At 38.3% G+C, this 22,274-nt stretch overlaps 1 protein-coding gene across 5 annotated transcripts in view; it reads right to left on the bottom strand.

The window, feature by feature from the left end:
• Nucleotides 1-22,274, bottom strand: part of PSD3 (pleckstrin and Sec7 domain containing 3) — a gene marked incomplete at its 5' end in the record, with an annotated part of 409,927 nt that overhangs the window by 50,905 nt on the left and 336,748 nt on the right. For all 5 annotated transcript variants that reach the window (XM_080929045.1, XM_080929046.1, XM_080929047.1 and 2 more), the window contains one exon: nt 8,918-9,111. In XM_080929045.1, the coding sequence (XP_080785171.1) occupies nt 8,918-9,111 (194 nt within the window). The remainder of the gene's footprint in view (nt 1-8,917; nt 9,112-22,274) is intronic.

The following is a 22,274-nucleotide window of genomic DNA, read 5'->3' as shown; positions in this document are numbered from 1 at the left end:
GTTAAGGAATGGTCAGCAGGGACAACTGACTTTAAAATTCTAGCAAGCAAGTATCTTATAAAGTTAATATAACTGAGGGACGGTGCTGGAAAACTTTATCTAGTAGACTTTAAAAAGTGGAGTGTAGCAAAATCTTACAGGAGCCCAGTAACTTCACTATGTGAAAGATGTAAACATCAAACTAAGAAGGAACATACTGATGAGTATTCATCATGCCTTGTGTTCTTTTTAAAACGTACAAAGAGGTTACATGCTAAGTGAAATGCTGCTAATGTCTTAGAGTTTATCTTTAAACTTGAAATGGTAACAATGAAGCCCTTTTAAATTCAGAAGCACCCTCTGTCCTTTGGAATGATGCAACCACAGCCACTGCTGAGCAAGCATCTCTACAAATAGCAGTTCAAGTCAGTTGTTGTAACTGTGAAACAGCCCAAGGCTCACTGGCACCTTTAAAATGCCTCTGGGCAAAAGCTGCTTCAGGTCAATAAAAATAATTCATAGTGGCAAGGAGGAGCGGCCCCCAGACAGGATTTGTTCTTTCAGGAAAGTGACACAGCAGGGCTGGTTCCTGTTCTCTCAAACTCACGAGCTCTATAAGAGAGAGACCTCAGCAGCTTCTGAAAGGGAAGTCAAACACATAGTCAAGCAATGCCATTCTGTGCTTCTTGCTCAGCTCTTGCTAACTCAGGCTAAACTTGCATTTATCAGACTTCCTTGATTGCCAAGTGCTTCCCACCTTCCGAGACAAAGGAGACCAGAGTGGGTCCTCCTAGAGCCACAAGTCAGCGAGTCACCAAGTGATGCTAAAAACAATGCCAACCAATCATCCCACACTCATCTGTTAACTGTGCACAGCACAGCCAGCTCTCTGTCTGCTGGGCTCCCTGTTGTACTTCAACCATACACAGAGACTGATCTCCCCAAACCCCTCAAATTTCCAAAAGGCAAAATTTGAGTTTGTTGTGTGTCAAGTTGTGTGCTGAATTACCAAAAATGAACCTTGATGTGGTTCCCTGCTATTTCTCAGCTCCTCAGACTCTAGCTTTCCCCCTTTGAACATTCTTGGAAACTCCTTCATGTACCTGTAGTTAAGGGGAACATCTAGTTATGGTTGCATTTGTACTGAACTTATAGAATTTTTATTTTTTCCTAAACAACACAGTACAACATCTGTTTGCAGAGCACATGCTTGTATTAGATATTGCCAGCAATGTAGCAATGTGGTAAGCACATGTGGGATGCTCACAGGTCATCTGCAAATATCTCATTGCTATGTGGGAGTTCTGAAACCAGAACACTGCATATAAGGAGGGATGTCTGTGCAACAGCTTTAAGTCAGAGAGGAAATGTGTAGTCATACCATAGCCATTACCACTTCTGAATAATAATCACATGGTAATAAGCATTACACTTTTCTTTATCTGCCATTTTTTTTCTAAACATTTTTATATAGAATTAATTACATTTCCCTAAGACTTTAAAATACTCCCTTGTATTAATGTCTATTTAACTAACAAATGCTCCAAGATACATACATCTATTTGTCTAGAATCAGGGGCAAAAATAAACATGTAAACACCCCCCCACACACACAGTAAAAACACCCTACATAAAACATCACATTGGCCGTCTAGGGACAGCTGTTATCATTAATATAATATACAACCTTCTAAAATGTTTAGATTGTGTTTACATTGTAATAATGAATGTTTTGCTTTAAAAACAGTATACTGATAAGTTGTTCAACAAGCATTTCTGAAGGATAATATCAAACGGCTTGTGATAACTTACTTACTGGCCAGAACTCAGCAAGACCATGATATTCTGTGGCTGAAATAACACCTTTATTTTTTGTATGAACCAAAAACAGTGGTAAGTACAGAAAGTCTCACTGGTTATTTCCAGTTAAAGGCTCTGTGCTGTGTGCATTCTCTTTTGGAATATTCCCACCCATAATCTCCATCACAAAAGATTTCATTGCCTTCCTTTTGGAAGTTAGTGCTCTGCACAGTTAAATGAAACCTACTCAGATATGTCTGACTCTTCCTGCCTTCCCCTCTAAGTATTACTGGCACAAAACTGGTGCTCAGAAAATGTTAAAAATATATCAATGACCTATCTCATTTCAAAGTTCAAATCCTTAATTTGGTGCTATAGGAGTCCTACATTTTGCACGTAAAATTTAGAACTGGCATGATTCATTCTTTTAGAGAACTTGTTCAACCCCTTTTACATCTGTAGCTTTGCTTCTGTGTTCTTGGTTACCTAGCAGAAAACATTATGCAGAAAATTCTAGGAGTTAGCAAGTGGTTACTGGTGGTGCTCGCTAACCGGTCCTGGGCTTCATTCATATCAAGCCTAGGAGTGCCTTTGTGCATCCTCCACACTAAGTTCATTTCATCTCCCTTCTTTCTTTTCTTTCCTTTCTTTCCTTTCTTTCCTTTCTTTCTTTCTTTCTTTCTTTCTTTCTTTCTTTCTTTCTTTCTTTCTTTCTTCCTTCCTTCCTTCCTTCCTTCTTTCTCTTTTTTTTATTGGTATTTACATTTCAGATGTTATCCCCTTTCCTCCAATCCCATCCCCTCTTCCTCTCCCATTGTCTCTATGAAGGTGCTCCCTCTCCCAACCTCCCTCCCACCTTAGCGCCTTGACATTCCCCTACACTGGGAAAAAGAGCCTTCCCTGGACCAAAGGCCTCTCCTCCCACTGATGCCAGACACCGCCATCCTCTGCTGCATATGCACCTGGGGCCATGGGTCTCTCCATGTGTGCTCATTGGTTGGTGTTTTAGTCCCTGGGAGCTGGCACACTAAGTTCTTAATTTCAACTTTAATTACTGAAGAATTCAATACTTGCATTACATTACCATAGCAGAGATACAAAACTTATTTTCTCCCTTCTCTTAAATGTTAACTAAACCTAAAGGGTAAACAGTAAAAATAGAAGAACTTCTAAAAATTTGATGCAGCAGAAAAAAACTGAGTTTCTCTTCCAGCAAGAAATACGTCATAGACTCTGTTCCCAGACTTTTTTGGTGCTGAAAGATTGGCAGTTTATGTTCCTCTGTTCCCTGTCAGAAGTACTGCTTCTGAGGAGAATGGTGGGTGGCCTCTTTTCACTAACTTCACTGCCTAACAGGGTAGATTTAAATTAAAGACACAGTCATCAAAATGGAGGTTAACCTAAACCATGTATCTTGGTTTGAATATAGGACTGTGAAAAGTATTATTATTGTAAATACACAGCACTCCACCACACATGACTATCATGGGACAAAGGACTACTCCACACATCCATGGCTCTTGACCCTTGTATGGATAGCTGACACTTCTTACCTACCTAGCTTCTACAGAATAACCAAGTGGAAAGGGGAGGAGAGACCTCAGCTTTATTTGAAAATACTTGCTTTTGTTTTTTTTTTTTTTTTTTTTTTGTCTTTTCTTAAATGAGTCTCTTCTCTATTACAAAAAACAACCGTCTTATGGGGGAAAAGTCACTTTTATTATCTCTTAATTATAGTGTCACTGTTCCCAGTGTTACACAATAGCAAAAATCCTGCCTGCATTGCCATTAAAAACCGTGTTTTCAGTGTGTATGACTCAGGATAGCGCTGACTCTCACATTTGACATGTAGGATTGAATTTTCAGAGCTTCTGATGACAGACAATTGTAGGAATCCCTTTAGAGTCAGTGGAGGTTCCTAGTGTCTGTGCGTGCTAGCCAGCTACCTGCTTGCCTGGTGAAGAAAACTGAAATTATAACCCTTCAAGCAGCGGCAATGTTAAAATACTTCAAATAGAACAACCCAGATTAGTAGTAGTATCAGTGCAGAATCAACAACAAATATCTAATCATTAGAATCCTAAAATATTACTAAACTAACGAATTTCTATGATTTGCCCCCTACTCCCTTCCCCTCAAAGAATCTGCTGGCTATTGGCTGTGACAGATAAGGATTTAGCTAACAACCATACTTTATCTTATGGATTTTAATTTGCATTTCTAGAGTCCTCCATAATTTAAAGGAACATCCTGACAACACATTTTTGTGTTGTTGGTTTTTTTTTTTTTGTGACATTTACATTTCTCAGATGGGTATGCATGGGGCACATACCTTTCATTCCAGAACTTAGAAGGATGCAGATCTCAGTGAGAATCAGACCAACATGGTCTACACACTAAGTTCCATGCCAACTATAAGTATAAAGGGAGATCTTGTTTTAACCACTCCCAGCCCCAAATCTCTAGCTTAATTATTGTTTTCTTGTTGTTGCTGTTTTTGTTTTTTTAACGGTCTCATATAACAGAGGCTGGCCTTGAGCTCACTACTATGTTACTAAGGACACCCTTGAACGTCTGATCCTGATACACCACATGTGGATTATGTGGTGTTGAGAATAGAAACAAGTGATTGGTGGACGGTCAGCTAACTCTACCAACTGAAATCTATCACCAGCAATGCCTTTACTAAGGTATTAGTGACAAAGACTGTGCTTCAAGAGTACAAGTTGACATTTAATATTTATACACACTGTGAATTACCACAATCAAGGTAATTAGCATGAATTTTACTTCAGATACTTATTATTTTTCCTATTCATTCTTCAATTTATATATACCTGATGATACTTTTATTTTCTCTGTAGGCAGTATTTTTCATCTTCCTGTTTAGAAGAACGTAATACATTTGTTTTCTGCTTCCTTGGCTCCCTACTCTTACTTCATGACTCCTTTAATTGCAGACTATAGGGTCAACTCTGGACAATACATAGATTTTACTGTGTGCAATATTGTTGCCATTTTGACAGGTTTTGTACTCTTCTCCCCAAGCCTGTGAAGGATTGTCTTTGCTGCGTTAATTCCTATGAGAAGACTCTTCTTGACTGGACAGAGGGCTAACTCCTTGACCAGAGACGCTGGACTGTACAAAGTAGAGAAAAGCGAAACACCAGGAATGGCATCCAATGCTCTGTTTCCTGTGACTGCCATACGAAAAGCTGCTTCAAGCTCCTGCTGCACTGGTTTTGCTGTCATGGCTGAGTGTTTTAAATTGTAATACAGAATAAATAAAATCCCTTAATTAAATAATCTTAGTTTTTTTCCCTTGTGAGATTGGTTTATTATAACTTTAGCCCTATGGAAAGAAACAGGATTATCTCTTTTCCTAATCAATTTAAGACTGTATTAAAATGTATGTTATAGGTCTGAATCATTGATAAGGCTACACATATTTTCTCTCAATCTATACTTTAATTTTTAAAATTTTAGAAGAAAATTATGATATAAGGCATTCTTTGTTTGCAGATGCACTTCTGTGGAAGATTACATGCTAGGCATGTGAGGCACCTGGTTCAATTTTAAAAATGGGGGAAATGTTGATCTATCAGTGCCTTTTCTGCTATTTGTGATTTTCCATCTTAAGATATCTTCTACCCAAGCGTTATAAAGTGCTATTCCATTCTTTCTTCTAAACTCTTCCCTTCGCCTATAAGAAATTGGTTTTTATGTTAGAACTAAGGTAGAGATGCATTCTGCACACACACAGACATGCATAAAGTGACACACACAACACGGGATACACACACACACATATACATGCATAGGGCACATGTATGTTCATGTACATAGACATCCACACACTGACAGACATAACATAGGATGGACACACATACACACACAAGACACACGTGTGTCCATGCACACATACACACATGCGCACACACCCCTCAGCACCACGTATAGAAGCACTTTGCTGTCTTTTATTGCATAAATTACTCCTTATAGCGAACAGCCATCCATAAGTACAGGGGACCCTTGCTTTCGTCTTCGAGTCTCCACTCTGTTGGGCTGTTTATAACTAAGTACTTAGGAAAGTGTCAGCATGCCTGAGCAAACTGCCTCCTCTCATCTTTTAATATTTATGATGTTCTTCAGTTAAGCTGCATTGGTTACAAGTTTATACTCACTAATTACAAATTATAATTCCTCTCAAAACAGTAAAACATTTCAAGGGATATAGGTTGTGCCTAATATACCTTTATATAATATATTATCTATAATATATAATCTATAGTAGTTTAGGTCCTAGGAGTACTCAATTATGCATATTTTAACTTACTTGGGTTTAAAAATAAAACTATTTAAGCACTTAATTCATTCACAATATTACCAAAAAGATACAAATATGGTATTACATATGAATATATTTTTCTTATATACTATCATGAACTGATGGTATTATGGTCACAAATGAATCTGGGGGCATAAAGATAGCTACGGTTGTGAGGAGTCCTAGCACAAGGTTTTATTATCTGCAAAAGCCATGGTCAATATAAACTGACCAACTACATTAATGCCCTTCAATATTTAAAACCTATTGTATTAGCCAAATGAAGAACCCACTGCTCCTATTTCAACCCAGGGTCACTTAATGATTACCACCCAAGTGGCAGACTGTCCCCACCACAAGTACAGAATTCAACTGTTTTTCAAGCACATTTTCTCATACAAATGATTTTCAATAATAAACTACAGTTTTCTAGAATCAGATTTTTTTTGCCTGGTATGCTATCACTTTGTATTAGATAAAGCCTGCACTGAGTCAGAATCTCACTTATGTGTAAGTGGATGAGAGCATTTGTTCCATATTTCAAAGTTAAAGGACTTAATACATGAAGTTCCTGGGATAAAGTTTAGATGTTGAACAATTATTATTGTTAAATTATTACAGACTTTAATTATGTGGAACATATTTTGAGCATGTAATCATTTTCTTGGTTTCCACAATTAGCATACATTATAAAAACAAATTTGTATCATTTTTTTTTTTCATTCTGTCTGACACATATTAGTTTTTCCAGTTGACTTTTCAAAGCTTTTCTCTTAACAACAGCTTTAACGGTTCTGGTAAACACATATCTTCTATGAGATATAAGCATGTGACCAGGATTACTAGTTTGTCTTCTGGAATACACTTTCTGAACATATTTTTAGAAGGCAAAAACTGAAATAAAGTTTCGTCTGAAGGTTTAATATGTTTATGTGAAAGATTTTATATATAAAATCTGAAAATCTTGAGCCCATAAAACAAAGTATTTTCACGACAAGTCAATGTTCTGAGGAAAGTAATCTCTTAGTAGTCCTTTAGATTAGCTCTTTTCTTATTAAAGACATCTAACAATGCTGTCTTCAGAGCAGTAGGTGATGTTGGCATACCTCCGCACTCACAAATGTAACGTAACTCATTATGTGGTCTGGTCTGCTGTGGTCATGAACTCACTAAGCAGCTGGGCAGGTCCTTACACTCCTCATTCTTGTCTCTGTCACCTCAATGTAGGGATTCTAGTAGATGCTAATACCTTAGATTTTAAAATAGTTTTATGAGCAGGAATTTTTCAATGGGCTTACCTTGTTTCTTTGTATTTTAACCTTTATTACCTCGCTCACTGGTTACACCGCAAATGCCTCTAGGTTATATTTAGCTCATGGACTGAAACAATGTAACACCTGACTGGAGAAAAGGGTTATATCTATACCTGCACCTTAAAGATGAAAGCCGAAGAGGCTATGTCAAGTTGCAGAGAAAAGAGTGGCTGTAAACGGAAATTAAACAAGGTTTTCATATCGAATAGGCCATTCATAGTCGATGAATGGAGAAGGATGGATGTGCATGCTAGAGTGAAGACTTGACCCTTGATGACTGTCAACAACTGTTCAGAGACCTGTTTCAGACTCTTCAAAATCTTTCCTCTTACTATTGCAACCAAGTCGATGCTGTGAGTTAGTTACAGTATTTCATTTCTCAGTTAGGTAGAGTGCTGCCCTGGAGTATACTAAATGAACAGTTAGAAAGGAATAAGTGGAGAGTGTGCCGGTATGAATCTTTCTTCTTCAGTAGATTCTTTATCCAAGGCTAGTTTTAATTGGTATTACTTGTCCTAAACAGACCAAATACAGCATTGCTAAAAAAAAAGAAAAAAAAAAAAAAAAAAAAAGACTCAGGCTAGTGTATGAGGTTCACAGGCAATGTGGGGAAGGTACTCCTACTAGATCCTTCAGATCAGGAAATCCATTGAGCAATTAAGCCAGTATCAAAGCCACCACAGAGCATTTCCTGGCCACAATGTAAATACCACGGTAATACCGTGGGTAAAGTGCCCAGTCACAGGCACACAACTGCCCACTCTCTCACTCCATGGTTGTGTCTGGGGAAGGCAGGGACATCCCAGGGGGTAAGGTCTAATTTTCAGCATGCATAAATCTTAGCCTATTCAGCTACATAAACTATTGATTCACTCTCTCCAAATATTATTTAAATTATGTGAACAAATTTCTTTGTTTCTTCTTTGCAGATTTCAAATAGCACTTATCTATGTGAACACACCACTTTATGATACAGAGAAAGTGGAAACCATCAAGTGTGATTCCTTCCACTCCCCAATACAAATGATACCACAGTGCCCCAGCATATCACCTTTTCACCTTACCAAAGGTTCACCGTTCCACATACTCTTTGGATATGAATTTCTTTCCTTATTGTCTCTGGGACCTTATGTCACGGATTAGTCTATGTGCTACAAGTTCAACCAAGAGGTAATCCATGAAGACAGGTTCTGTGCCCGCCCCTCCTTTCGATTCTACTTAGTTTTAAACAGTATTATTTGTTAAGTCTGTGGATGCACAAATGAATTGGGGCTGAAAAATAAACGATCTGTGAGTAGTTTTCCGTTTGTACAGTTCTGAGATGGCTTTGACTCACAAAAGCAAGTTTCTGATTTAAGACTGGATGCCTTCTCTACTTTCAATAGTATTTCTTTACATAAACATAATCTCCTTTATCGTTAGCTTTATTTTAGATTAACCTGCTTTAAAATTTGAGCCTAAAGATGAAATGAATGAAACAGAAAATGGCAACGCTTACTCTTCTTTCCGTCCATATCTGCATGGATTTTGCGAGCCAAAAATCCACTTTTGTATACAGCAGCATTTGGGTCATGAGGAATGTCCAAAAATGGGTTAGTTGTACTCCCAATACGACTGATAGTCTTTGGATGTGTTCCATTAGCCTTCTCATCAGTACCTTCTGAGGGAGATTTCTTTTTCTCTTCATCATCTCTGTAAGAGAAAAATACAAAGACTGAAACAAGCACTTAACTGAAACAAATCATAACTTTGAATAAACAAAGTTATTCAATGTCTTGGACTCTTTTATTTTCTAACAGTCCATCACTGTCCATAAGAACCATCATGACTACCAAGAAGACTATGAAAAGATCAAATATAAGAATAACAGGAATAGAGGAAGGAAAAGAAACAGGTCAAAGGCATAGAGGATATTTTTAACAATAATACCAAAAATAATCACACAAAAACTTTTCCTAACCAAAGAGAAGTTGCCCAAAGGTACAACAAGAAGCATACAGAAGACCAAATAGACTGGACTAGAAAAGGAATTCCCCCAGGTATATAATAGTCAAAACAGTAAATGTTAGAACAAACAAAGAATATTAAAAGCTGCAAGGGAAGCAGCCAACATAACATATGGAGGGAGAACCATTAGAGTAACACATGGCAACTCGATAGAGAGTTTCAAATCCAGAAGGGCCTGGACAGATGTTCTACAGAATCTCAGAGACCTCATCTGTCAGCCCAAAGTATTCTATTCAATCAGCAAAATTTCCAGTAAGAATAGACGGGGCAAATAGACCTTCTATGAAAAAAGCAAATTAAAGTAATGTCTGTTTACATATACAGCTCTTCAAAAGAAGTTGGAAGAAAAACTGGCAATAACCAATCAACATCTGATTTACTGAAGGGACATTCCATGAGACAGAACCCACACCCAACCTTTTTTTTTTGTGTGACGAAGAACTTAGGTCTATATAGTCAGGGACCAAAGATAAAATCAAATACTCCTGGGCTTCCTCCTCCTCTTGGTCCTCCCCCTCCTCCACGATGCAATTAAGTGACTCCTACTGTCGTTCTACTATACTCATTGATCAGTGTCTTGCTCAGCCATCATCACAGAAGCTTTACCCTCCAGCAGATGGGAACAGATGGAGAGATGCACAGCCAGACATTGTGCAGAGTGGGAGACCTTGGACCACGTACCCTGAAAGAAATGCCTTGATCAAATCTTTCCTCTCAGAGTTCAGGTTCCCCTTGGAAGAGGAAGCAGAGCAAACATATGAGACAAAAGAGATGGGGGCCACTAATAAAGCAAGGACCCCTAAATAAACCCGATAGGCAATCATTTAAACTCACAGAGACCGAGGCAGCATGCATAGGGACTGCTAGGGTCTACGTCAGCTTGGGTCCTAGAGCAGAAAGAAGACGACAACAACACATGCCCACATCCCTTGCAAATAAAAATTTAGTGTCACAGTCAGAAAGAGGATCCTTTTCATTTCCATTTGTGCCGGATCCTAAGGTTGTCCCACAGCCCTCCATACCCAAATCCCACCCAGAGATCTCCCAGGAGTACTCTTAACTCCTAAGCTCACGGGCTCACAGGCCCACAAGGAAAGACAAGTTCCGGTCAGAGACAGCGAGACTAACACCAGAGATAACCAGATGATGAGATCCAAGTGCAAAAACCTAAGAAACAGAAACCAGGGCCACTTGGCCTCATCAGAACCCAGTTCTCCCACCACAGCAAGCCCTGGATATCCCAAAACACCAGAAAAGCAAGAGTCTTATTGAAAAATCACATTTCATGATGATGCTAGAGGACATTAAGAAGGTCATAAATAACTTCCTTAAGGAAATACAGGACAACACAGGCAAACAGGTAGAAGTTCTTAAAAAGGAAACACAAAAATCTCTTAGAGAATTACAGGAAAACACAACCAAACAGGTGAAGAAATTGAACAAAACCATCTAGGGTCAAAATTATAACCCAGAATTGCTCCTCTCTAAAGGAAACACAGAGACAAAGAGTGGAGCAGAGACTGAAGGAAATACCATCCAGAGACTGTCCCACTTGAGAATCCATCCCATCTACAGCCACCAAAACCAGTCACTGTTGCTGATGCCAAGAAGTGCATGCTGACAGGAGCCTGGTATGGATGCCTCCTGAGAGGCTCTGCCAGAGTCATACTGATACAGATGAGGATGCTCGCATCTAAGCATCAGACCGAGCATGGGACCCCAATTGAAAGTTAGAAAGGACTGAAGGAACTGAAGGGGTTTGCAAGAACAACAATATCAATCAAACAGATCCCTCAGAGCTCACAGGGACTAAACCACCAACCAAAGAGTACACATGGGGGGACCCATGGCTCCAGATCAGTATGTAGCAGAGGCTGACATTATCTGGCATCAATAGAAGGAGAAGCCCTTGGTCCTGTGAAGGATTAATTTCCCAGTGTAGAGGAATGCCAGGGTGGTGAGGTGGGAGTGGGTGGGTGTGTGGGAGGGGGAGGAAACATCCTCATAGAAGTAGGGTGAGGGGGATGGGTGACGGGGGAACTGGAATGGGGGATAACATTTGAAATGTAAATATGTAAAATTTCTAATAAGAACAAAAGGGAAAAAAATTAGTGTCATCCAAGAGAGCCTCACTGGGGAAACAAACTACTCTCCAAGGTAGGCTGAATGTCAGCCAGTGGATGGCCAAGAGAAGATTAACTCAACAGAACCACTGGAGTTCCAGCTTCATAAGGATGGTTCAGGGATTTTCCTTTATTAATATTTTAAAACTTTTATCTTATTTAAAATTTTTCTTTTATTTATATATTTTCTTCTTTCTTTGTATCCTTCAGGTCCTTTGCATATATATGCATATATTATGGCTTCCCGTTTAGTGTTTTTATGGGATTCTCTGGTATGCAAAAAAAAATGGGTCTCCATTTCTTTTGCCTTCTCTTGGGATCTTTTTCTTCTGTTTGTTTTGTCCAATTCCAATGTGTTAGTTTTGCTAAATCTCAATACATTTTTAAAATTATTAGTCCTAAGAATAAACCTTTTCATTTTCAAATTAGACACAGGAAAGAGCTGAATTCAGATGGGAGGGGAAGTAGAGAGAAACTTGGGGAACCAAAGGAGGGGAAACCATATTCAGGATATATGAGAAAAAAAAAGAATTTCAATAAAAGAAAAAAAATGAAAAATCAATAAAATGCACTTATTCCGATTTCTCATGAAATAAAAGTACTCTAATAACAGCTAACAATTAGTGACAGTCTCCTATGTGCCAAGTATTAATGATCACAACAATTATGTAAGACCGATATTAGCATTTTAAATTGCAGATTAGGAAACAGACCCAGTGAGACCAAATAAATACCCAACCCCACAGATTTAGTAATTAAGAGATAATGAAGATAGGAGAGTCTTTGCAGCTCTGCTTTCTCCTGCTCTGACGGCTTCTTGCTTATCTTCTTTCAAACAGTGGTGGTGTTGGCAGGGATTAATTGTACTTTTATATAGGTCCTGGCATAGCAACAGGTATCTATAGGACAACAGGTATCTACAGATAGATCCCAGTGAACAGTAATGAGCTTTGTCTAGGAACCAGGCTCCCTGCTGCCATCCACACCCCACGTGCAGCCACCCGTGCAGTGTCTCCACAGTGCTTCTGGGCCTCAGGGGCTACTCTGCCAGCTACATTACCCACGGTGAAACTCTCATTTGCCTTCCTGTGCTTTCTACATCTCTGAACCCTACAACTTTAAATCTGATCACGACAAACCCCAAGCGTGAAGAGGCCACAGATCATATGGTCAGTATTCAGTTATTAAACAAGAAGGGCAGTAGAGAGTTACTCACAGGACCTGACACATAGCTAGAAAACTAAACAGCACGGGAAATACCTATATGATGCTGTTTTTCATCTCTATTGTCTTATGCTATTTCTTTATTAAATGTAACCGTTGGCTCTTTTATTAAAACTTTAACCAAAATCACCACCACCAAAACATATTTTAAGTAAATCAAATATTACTTTCAAAAAATAGTTATTGAGAACGATGGAGAAAAACGGCCAGTCCTCCAGTGGTATCTTGTACGTAACTGAGAGATAAATGAAGTTAAAATTGAAAATCTTAAGCATCCATATTTTACATTTATTTAGGAATAATTTTAGACTTGTAAAGACAGTACATTGAGTTTCCATATGTCCAGCTTCTCCTGCTATCTTATGTAACCACAGTGACATTTTCTAAACTAAAAAATTAACATTGGTAAAATACTATGGATTACAGAGACATCTGCACCAGCCTCCACCAGGTTTCACCAGCAGTTTTGATGAATCTACATCTTGTTCCAGATTTGTATCCCAGATCCAGAAATAGATTTAGTCACTGTCACCACTGTCATGTCTCCTTATTCTCTCCCAGTATGTAACAGTTCCCTGGCCTTTCCTGCGCCCTCACGACCTTCACACTGAGGAACGCTGCTCACTTAGCTTCAAAGTTATTTTTAGTTTAGATTTGTCTGTTGCTTTCCCATTGGACTGAAGGTGGGGCTCAGAGGGGGAAGAAAACAATTTAGGTCATGTACCCCTTCTCAGTTCATCAGATCCAGGGATAGAGTGTCTGTTGGTCATGAGAGTACTTAACCATTCTGACTTAAAGTAGTGTCTCTCACTGATGTACATACAAAGTTACCACAACATTGTAGAGATAGTTTGTTAACTTATATCTTGCTTTTTGTCTCTGACTTATGTTAACATTCATAAGTGGATGTTCCAATGACAATTATTATTGTGGTAAATTAATGTTATCTTTGTTTAGCATGCTTCTTTCAAACTGGTCACATGGATATTTATAGTCCTCTTTAAAACTGCATCCAATACCTAGCAACAGATGTATCTTTTTTTGCCTACAATTTTGCCTTTCCCAGAAGGCTATAAAATGACCGCTTTTTACTGACAAAGTAAACTTAATAACCTCCATGCCAGTCATTAGCTTTGCCTTCATTATTAAGGGGGCACTGTTTCGCTGCTGAGTATCCCAGCTTACATATTCACATGTAAAAAGGCACCTCGGCATTGTCTAGTTTCTATGCTTTCATTTTTATACTAAAAAAGTGATTTTAGATAATATCATAAAAACATTATAGAAGAAGGGTACTATAAATGTTTTACTGATTAGAAGTATCTAGAAGGCAATCTCTATCTTTAAAGGAGATCATGTGGCTCAAAGCAAATGCTATAAGCAGAAGGGGAAGGTGAAAGTCTAATGCAAGATCAAGTTCAAGGCCAACATGGCAAGACTCATCTCTTCAACATGCTGCTGAAAGTTCTAACCAGGGCAACTAGGCTAATAACTATTGTATTCTGTGTTGTAGATGTAAATCTACAATAATGCAACTCTGTAAAATGTATCTATCTGGAATCAACATATCAGTTTGAGCTCTATACAGTTTATGAAAATTAACTGACTTTCATCACTTCTGTACCCTATAAATAGCCACAGAAAAATGCAATTTTGATGCCTTTATTTAAAAAGGCATCTGAAACATGCTTCAAAAACCATTTTTGATTTCTTCATAAATGAATAGAGAGCAAAAATATAGTAAAAATTTGTGCTTTGAAGAGAACTTCCTGTCACATGGCACTGTACACTGATCACAGTGGAAGGAAGCGAGTCACACAGCAATCAGTGAACCTTTACGACATATTTATACCAGGTACGGTGCTCTTCACCCAGAATCTCTGCACCTGGGAGGCAGAAGCAGAAGGATTGCCCCAAGTTTGGGACTTGTCTGGCCTACATAGTGAGCCGCAAACCAGCCAGGATTATATAATAAAACCATGGTGAAAAATAACCTCATATTTCCTCTCAGTCTTTGAGGATAAATGAAGCTCTTGAATGTGTGTGAGAGCCATGGAGGCTAGAAATGTTACTAGGGAAACAAAACAAAATAATAATGACAAAAACGATGCTCACCCCAGAAGTTCTACACAGGAGTGTCTTAAATACTTAATATCTGAGATTATAGCTACCATGTCTAAACTTTTTTTAAAGGAAGATTAATAGATTTCTTTGAAGCAACAAACTAATAAAATCTCATTATATGTAGTTTTAAACTCTAGTTTTATTTATTACAGAATTTGTTAGTATATATATTTTTACAGAATAAGTATGTAACCATTACATAAACATATACTTTAGGCATCATTTCTTATGTATAATTGTAGGAGCTAGCCTCAGAATTTTGTCTGATTTTAGTATTTTTGGGTGATTATTCAATTTTAAGAGAATTATAATTCACACAAAAAGACAAGAGCAAGTGACAAGTGTTTTGTTTTATGCCGCACAATTAAACCTAGATTCCCTGTGGAGTAATGAGATGGCAAGAGGAAGACGTCACTCTTGAGGTATGCACCAGAAATGTTTATGTTGAGAAGTCAACTTCTAAGAATTTATTATAAAATGTGCTTTGTGTTTTCAAATGCAATACAGTTGAAACCTTGTTTAAAAATGAATATTGTGCAATAATTTTTACGAGCCCTGAGACACTGTGAGTGGTTCCCTAGGACTTGGTAAACATGAGCACAGTGTGAAAAGCAACATGCAGTAGTTGGTACCAAAGAACTGTCCTATTTAACACAAATATCCTTTCTTAAAAATCAGATGTTGGTTCACATGATACTAGCGAGGGTCTAGGGTCAAATATTTCTTAATGCAACATAAAGGCACATGAATACACAGATAACAAACACGAGATACTTTAAAATATTGCTTCCATACCACAAAACGAGCATTACTTTAACAAATGCATCTACTCTGTAACAGAGCTATTCACAGCCTCAGAATCCTCAAAGCCTATCAACATTCTTTCTCAAAATGACTACACACACGATGGATGTGTTCATAATTGCATGTGTAAGTCATTCATTCACATGTACGGCTCTTACTGTTAAGAAAAGCATGAAGAGCGTATGTGTGTGTATGGGGGGGATAATGCCCATGGAGGTGCGGCAAGGTCTGGGGACAAGGGAGATGCCTCTGGGGGGGGCATGTTGGGAATCCCTTCCCCCTGAGGGACCAGCCACACAAAGGTATAGTCCAGAATAGAGCTTATTCAGGTCATGGGGCAGTTAAGTGGGTGGTAGAGGCAGAGAGAGAGAAGAGAGGAGTAGAGGCCGGCCATGAGCATGTGGAATGAGATGGGGGAAGGGAAGGGGAGATGAGGGGCAAGGGTGGGAGAGCAAGAAAACAAGAGTAAGAGAGAGAGGAGGGGCAAGCAGCCCCTTTTATAATGTCAGGTACTGGGGCAGAGCATACCTGGCTATTGCCAGGTAACTGAGGGGTGGGGTCTACAGAATCCCAACACTTACCACGCACCATCTTCTCAGAATATTGTACTGAATGTGAGGGGATGAAAATGTGAATATTCAACATCAGCCAAAAGAAGTTCAAAGTGCTTTTGTCTCCTGTGTCATAGCCAATAGCTATGTGATCCTACAGAGGATCTGAAATACGGTAAGCCCAAGCTGAAATTTTGGTATATTTTTAAAAAACTCAATGCAAAAGAAATCACAACAATGATCTATAATGATGACATGTTAGAGCAATAATCTAAATAAGATAAAAATAAGGTTTTCCTTAGGTTGTTATACTTTGATGACTTACAATTTGACATATTTATAATAACTTTATATGATTTAGAGTAGGTTCTCCATTCTGATATTTGAGTATTAAAAACTAAAAGATACTGAACTAGAAAAACTTTATAAGAAAATACCAATAATGGAGGTTCTAAAATATTGTACCCTGAAGCCCAAGCTCGTTAAGTGCTGTGAAATTAAAGCCTTGCAGGCTCTGGAGGTAAAAATTCAACCTGCTCCCAGATTCCGGCTGGGGTTGTGGTGGTGGCTGTCTTCTGGCCTTATGCATGGTGTCCTTTGGTATGTACTGGCTGTGACTGGAGGGCAGAGGTGCTATTAGTAGCAATACCATAAGAACTTTCTGGATTTTCTGCTGGATGCTGTCCTGTCACCCTCCAGATCTCTCGCGTTCGTACTAAAGATGGATGGCAGAAACCATTTATCAGTGTCTTCGGCCTGTATTTGCATTACTTCAGGGCTGTATTTATTCATTCTGAAGAGATGTCAAACTGTCCTCATCAGTTCTTTGGGATTTTCTGTATGGGCCATCATGCTGCCAAGAACATCTCTTCTGGACCCCCACATCGATGAGCTTGGTGAGGTGAAATGGCTTTATTCCCTCCCTTTTCTGGACCGAAACAGGTAAACTCTAATTTTCTCATCATGATACTAACCAGCTTTCTCTAGATGCTCTTTACCATGCATTTCTATTTCCAGTTTGCTGAGTTCAATGATATTTAGGTATTAAGTTTTTGCTCTGCTTTCTCACTATCTACTGTGTGTTAGTGTAGGCTTAGACACAATCTTAATGTGGTATATGCTAGCTCTAAGCTTGCTGCATAGCCAAGGGCAGCCTTTAACTTCTTCCTAATCCTTCAGACTCCGCTTCCTAAGTGCTGGGTTCACCGCCATCGACTGTCAAGCCCAATTTTTGTATTTCTCAATTAGTCACTTGATTTAATACATGAATTTTGAGATGCTGAACAAACTAACTTCGCTGCATATTTTAAAGCGAATCTAACATGATTGTGGCTTATAATTCTTTTTAGACATCTTCCAATTTGACTTGTGAATACTGAGGTGTGTGACACCGTGTCAATGATGCATAGGTTTTAACAACTGTATCTAGTTTGGTCATCACATCTGCAGCACTGAGCTTGTGCCCTGGTACTCTGTCTGTCTCTATATTCTTGGAGAGATTATAAAAACCTTGTAAAATGTGTTCTAAAAATCGCAGAATTTACCAGTAATACCATCTAGGTGTGGTACTGCTTAAGAAGATATTAAATTGCTGATTAACTAGATTAATTAATATTAGCCAATGAATTTTGGCTGACTTTTTCTTTAAAGAATTTGTTTTCACCACATCTGTGAATCAGGGTATAGAGCTATTTGTAGTATGTCTTTATAATCCTTTAAGTGAAACAGGTTTGAAATTATATTTCCTTTTCAATATCTTTAAATTTTAATTTAATCCTTTAGTTTTCTATCTTAGGTAACCCTGGCTAGAGCTTATCTATTTTATCAATCTTTTTTAAAATGCCTTTTTATTAACTCTCTTAGTTACCTGTTCTCAATTTCATTATTTTCTGCCCTAAATACTTGCTGCTTTCTAATTACTTTGGTTTCTAATCAATAATTTTTCCTAATTTTCTGATGTAGAAATGCAAGTTATTGATGTAAAGTTCCTTCTTCTTCTAATCTATATGTAAGTTGCTAAGTAACTAAGCACTACCTTCACCACAGCACAAATTATTCTTTTCATTTTCCTTTAGATTAAAACCATTCATATTTCTCTTCAGAGTTATTGTTCTCAGGGACTATTTAAAAGCATGTTTCTCAGTCTCTGTGTTCTGAAGAAATTTTATAATTTATTGTTGACTTGTAATTTAACTCCATTCTTGTCTGAGGGCAGGTAGTGTACATTTTCTAGTTTAAAAAACTGTTAGGGTAGACTTTATTGTGGCTGAGAGAATGGGACCAACTTTGGTTAGTAATCAAATTCTGGTGTTACTATATGAAGTCACTAATACATGTCACTGTATTATAATCAATTATATATGATTTACTGATGGTATAGTAGAACCATGTACTGTTTGACCTTTAAGTTTATGTGTTCTAGAGTTACCAATTTTATGTATAAGGTCTGGAATCTATCGTTTTTGACATTCTGTTTGCAAGATGACATTACTGTCAGATGAACACGTTAAGGGCCTTTGTGGCTTTTTGATAATAGAATCCTCTATTATTATCATCAAATGTCCTTCTTCATTGCCAAATGTTTTTCTGCTCTTAAATCTTCTCTGACTGGTTAGAGTTACCTCATGACATTTCATATTATTGTGACTATTAAGAAGAGGGTTGTTTTCCTAATCTCTTTCTCAGCCCACTACTATCATAGCATCTACACATACCTTGCCTTCTTCTTTGCCGATTTGTATTTCCTTGAACCCCTTTGTTCTCTCACGGCTCTAGTAGACCTTCTACTCCTATACTGAATAGATATGGAGAGAGTCTTGTACGTGATTATAGTAGGATTGCTTCAGTTATCTCTCCATTTAATTTGAAATTGGTTGTTGATTTTCTGCCTATTGCTTTTCCTATGTTTAGCTACGTGCCCTCAATTCTTCAGTGCCCTCTCTAATACTTATAAGATGAAGGAGTGGCATATCACTAATAAGTGAATAGTAGCCAAAAAAAGTGCAGAATATCCAGGATTCAATCTACAGAACTCAAGAGGGTTAACAAAGCGAAGGACTCAAGTGAGGATTCCTTAATCCCACTTGAGAGAGAAAAGAAACCAATCATGGGTGGGGGGGAGACCTAGGTAGGAGAGGGAACAGAGAGGGGGAAAGGGGGAACATGATCAGGTATTGGGGGACCGGGAGAAACAGGACTGAAGTCCTGAGGCCAACAGAAAGAATGGAAACAGGAAACTGCAGGAGATAGGAGGTGGGAGGACCCTCCAGAAAGTACCAGAGACTTGGGAAGTGAGAGACTCTCATGCCTCAAAGTTGGGGAATCTTAGATGAAATGCACTACAGTGGGGAGAGGGAACTTGTAGACTCCACCTCCAGTAGAAAGATGGGTATCAAGTGTGGGGCTGGGGTTGCCATCCCATAGTCAAAAATTCTGACCCAGAACTCTTCCTGTCTAAAAGAACTGCAGGGGCAAAAATACTTAAGTGACTGAGGGAAGGGAGGTCTAATGACTGGCCCAAATTGGGACTCTATTCAAGGGGAGGATCCAAAGCCTGGACACTATTACTGATGCTATGATGTGCTTACAGATAAGAACCTAGCATGGCTGCCCTCAAAGAGGCCCAATAAGCAGTTTAAAGAGTCAAATGAAGAAAGATACTTACACCCCAACCAATGGACAAAATCTGGGGGCTCCTTTAGTTGAATTAGGGAAAAGCTGGAAGAAGCTGAGGTGGAGGGTAACCCCATAGGAACATCAGTAGGTTCAACTAACCTGGAGCTCCAAGATCTCTCAGACATTCTGTGTTTTCGTATGCTTTTCCATTTTTTTTTCTTGTAGTTAGAAATGTGTTATGGGCCAAAGTAAGAATATTAAATAAGCCAAAGTAACATAGTGAAATGAAGTATGTATGTTGGAGAGTCTTCTAGAATATTATAATTTCATCTCAGGCTATTAGTCTGTGCTTGTTAAGTGCCAGGTTCTTGTGTGTTCTCAGATTTCACACTTCGTCCCTCTATCTTGGTCAGCCAGCCTATCTTAGGAACAAAGTGCACATTTTTCTTTCCTGTATCAGGTAGGCTTGAGCAGCTCAATAGCCTCAGCTCTTTGCGTGACATACAGACACCTCTAAGCAGAAATGATGAAGAAAGGGATGGGACACCAAACCTCACCCTGAATCTCCAGTCACAGCTATTATTCCCATTATATAGATGATTCCTATAGAGATACATAACACATAATGGGTAGTAGCTTTTAAATGTAACATTGCAATATATGGCCAAGTGCAGTTGTGTACAGAGTACCAGACAATCACAGGATGGAAAAGGCTCCATACGACACGTTGGCTGCTTAGCATGAGGACTCTTTTAGGAGTGGCAGAAATGTAGAAAAAGAGTTGTTAGAGCTTATAATTCATTTCTAAAGAAAACAATGGGTACCTTCTCTAAAATTGACCATATAGTCAGTCACAAAACAGGCCTCAACACGTACAAGAAGACTGAAATACTCCCACGCATCCTATCAGATCACCATGGACTAAACTGGTCTTCAGTAACAACAAAAACGACAGAAAGCACACATACATATGGAAGCTGAACAATGCTCTACTCGATACATTGGTAAGGAAGAAATAAAGAAAGAAATCAAAGACTTTTTATAACTTAATGAAAATGAAGGCACAATATACCCAAACTTATGGGATACAATGAAAGCAGTGCCAAAAAGGAAAACCCATAGCTCTGAATGCCACAATAAGAAATTGGAGAGAGCATTCACTAACATTGACAGCACAGCTGAAAGCTCTTGCACAAAAAGAATCAGATACATATAAAAGAAATAGATGGCAAGAAATAATCAAACTCAGAGCTGAAATCAACCAAACAGAGACAAAAAGAACTACACAAAACTCAAAACAAACAATCAAAAAACCGGGAGCTGGTTCTTTGAGAAAATCAACAAGATAGATAAACCCTCAGCCAGAATGACTAGATGGCACAGAGGCAGTATTCAAATTAACAAAATCAGAAATGCAAAGGGAGACATAACAACAGAAACCAAGGAAATTCATACTATATCAGATCCTACTACAAAAGCCTATACTCAACAAAATTGAAAAATCTGGATGAAATGGACTATTTTCTAGACAGATACCAGGTACCAAAGTTAAATAAAGAACAGATAAACTATCTAAACAGTCTATTAACCCCTAAAGAAATAGAAGCATTTATCAAACCAAAGAAAGCCCAGGAAGGGCTTAGTGCAGAATTCTATCAGACCTTCATAGAAGACCTAAGACCAATACTCTCCAAACTATTCCACGAAATAGAAATGAAAGGAACACTACCCAATTCCTTCTTCAAAGCCACAATTACACTCATTCTTAAACCACACAAAGACCCTACAAAGAAAGAAAACTTTAGACCAATTTCACTCATGAATATTGATGCAAAAATACTCAATAAAATTTTTGCAAATCGAATCCAAGAAAACACTAATATGATCATTCACCATGATCAAATAGGCTTCGTCCCAAGGATGTAGGGATGGTTCAATATAAGGAAACCCATCAATGTAACCCACTATATCAACAAACAAACAAACAAACAAACAAACAAAACCACATGACCATCTCATTAGATGCTAAGAAAGCATTTGAGAAAATTCAATACCCTTTCATATTAAAAGTCTTGGAAAGATGAGGAATTCAAGGCCCATACCTATATAGCAAACCAGTAGCCAACAGAAAACCAGTAGCCAACATCAAACTAAATGGTGATAAACTTGATGTAATCCCACTAAAAATCAGGGACTTGACAAGGATGCCTACTCTCTCCCTACCTACTTAATATAGTACTCCATCATAGCCAGAGCAATTAGACAACAAAACAAGGTTAATGGGATACTAATTGGAAAGGAAGAAGTCAAAATATCACTATTAGCAGATAATACGATAGTACACTTAAGTGACCCAAAAAATTCTACCAGAGAAATCCTACAGCTGAGAAACAACTTCAGCAAAGTG

The sequence above is a fragment of the Micromys minutus genome (genome assembly GCF_963924665.1).
Source record: "Micromys minutus genome assembly, chromosome: 14".
Lineage (NCBI taxonomy): Eukaryota > Metazoa > Chordata > Mammalia > Rodentia > Muridae > Micromys > Micromys minutus.
The sequence above is the reverse complement of the archived record's forward strand: the minus strand, read 5'-3'. Positions and strand labels throughout refer to the sequence as shown.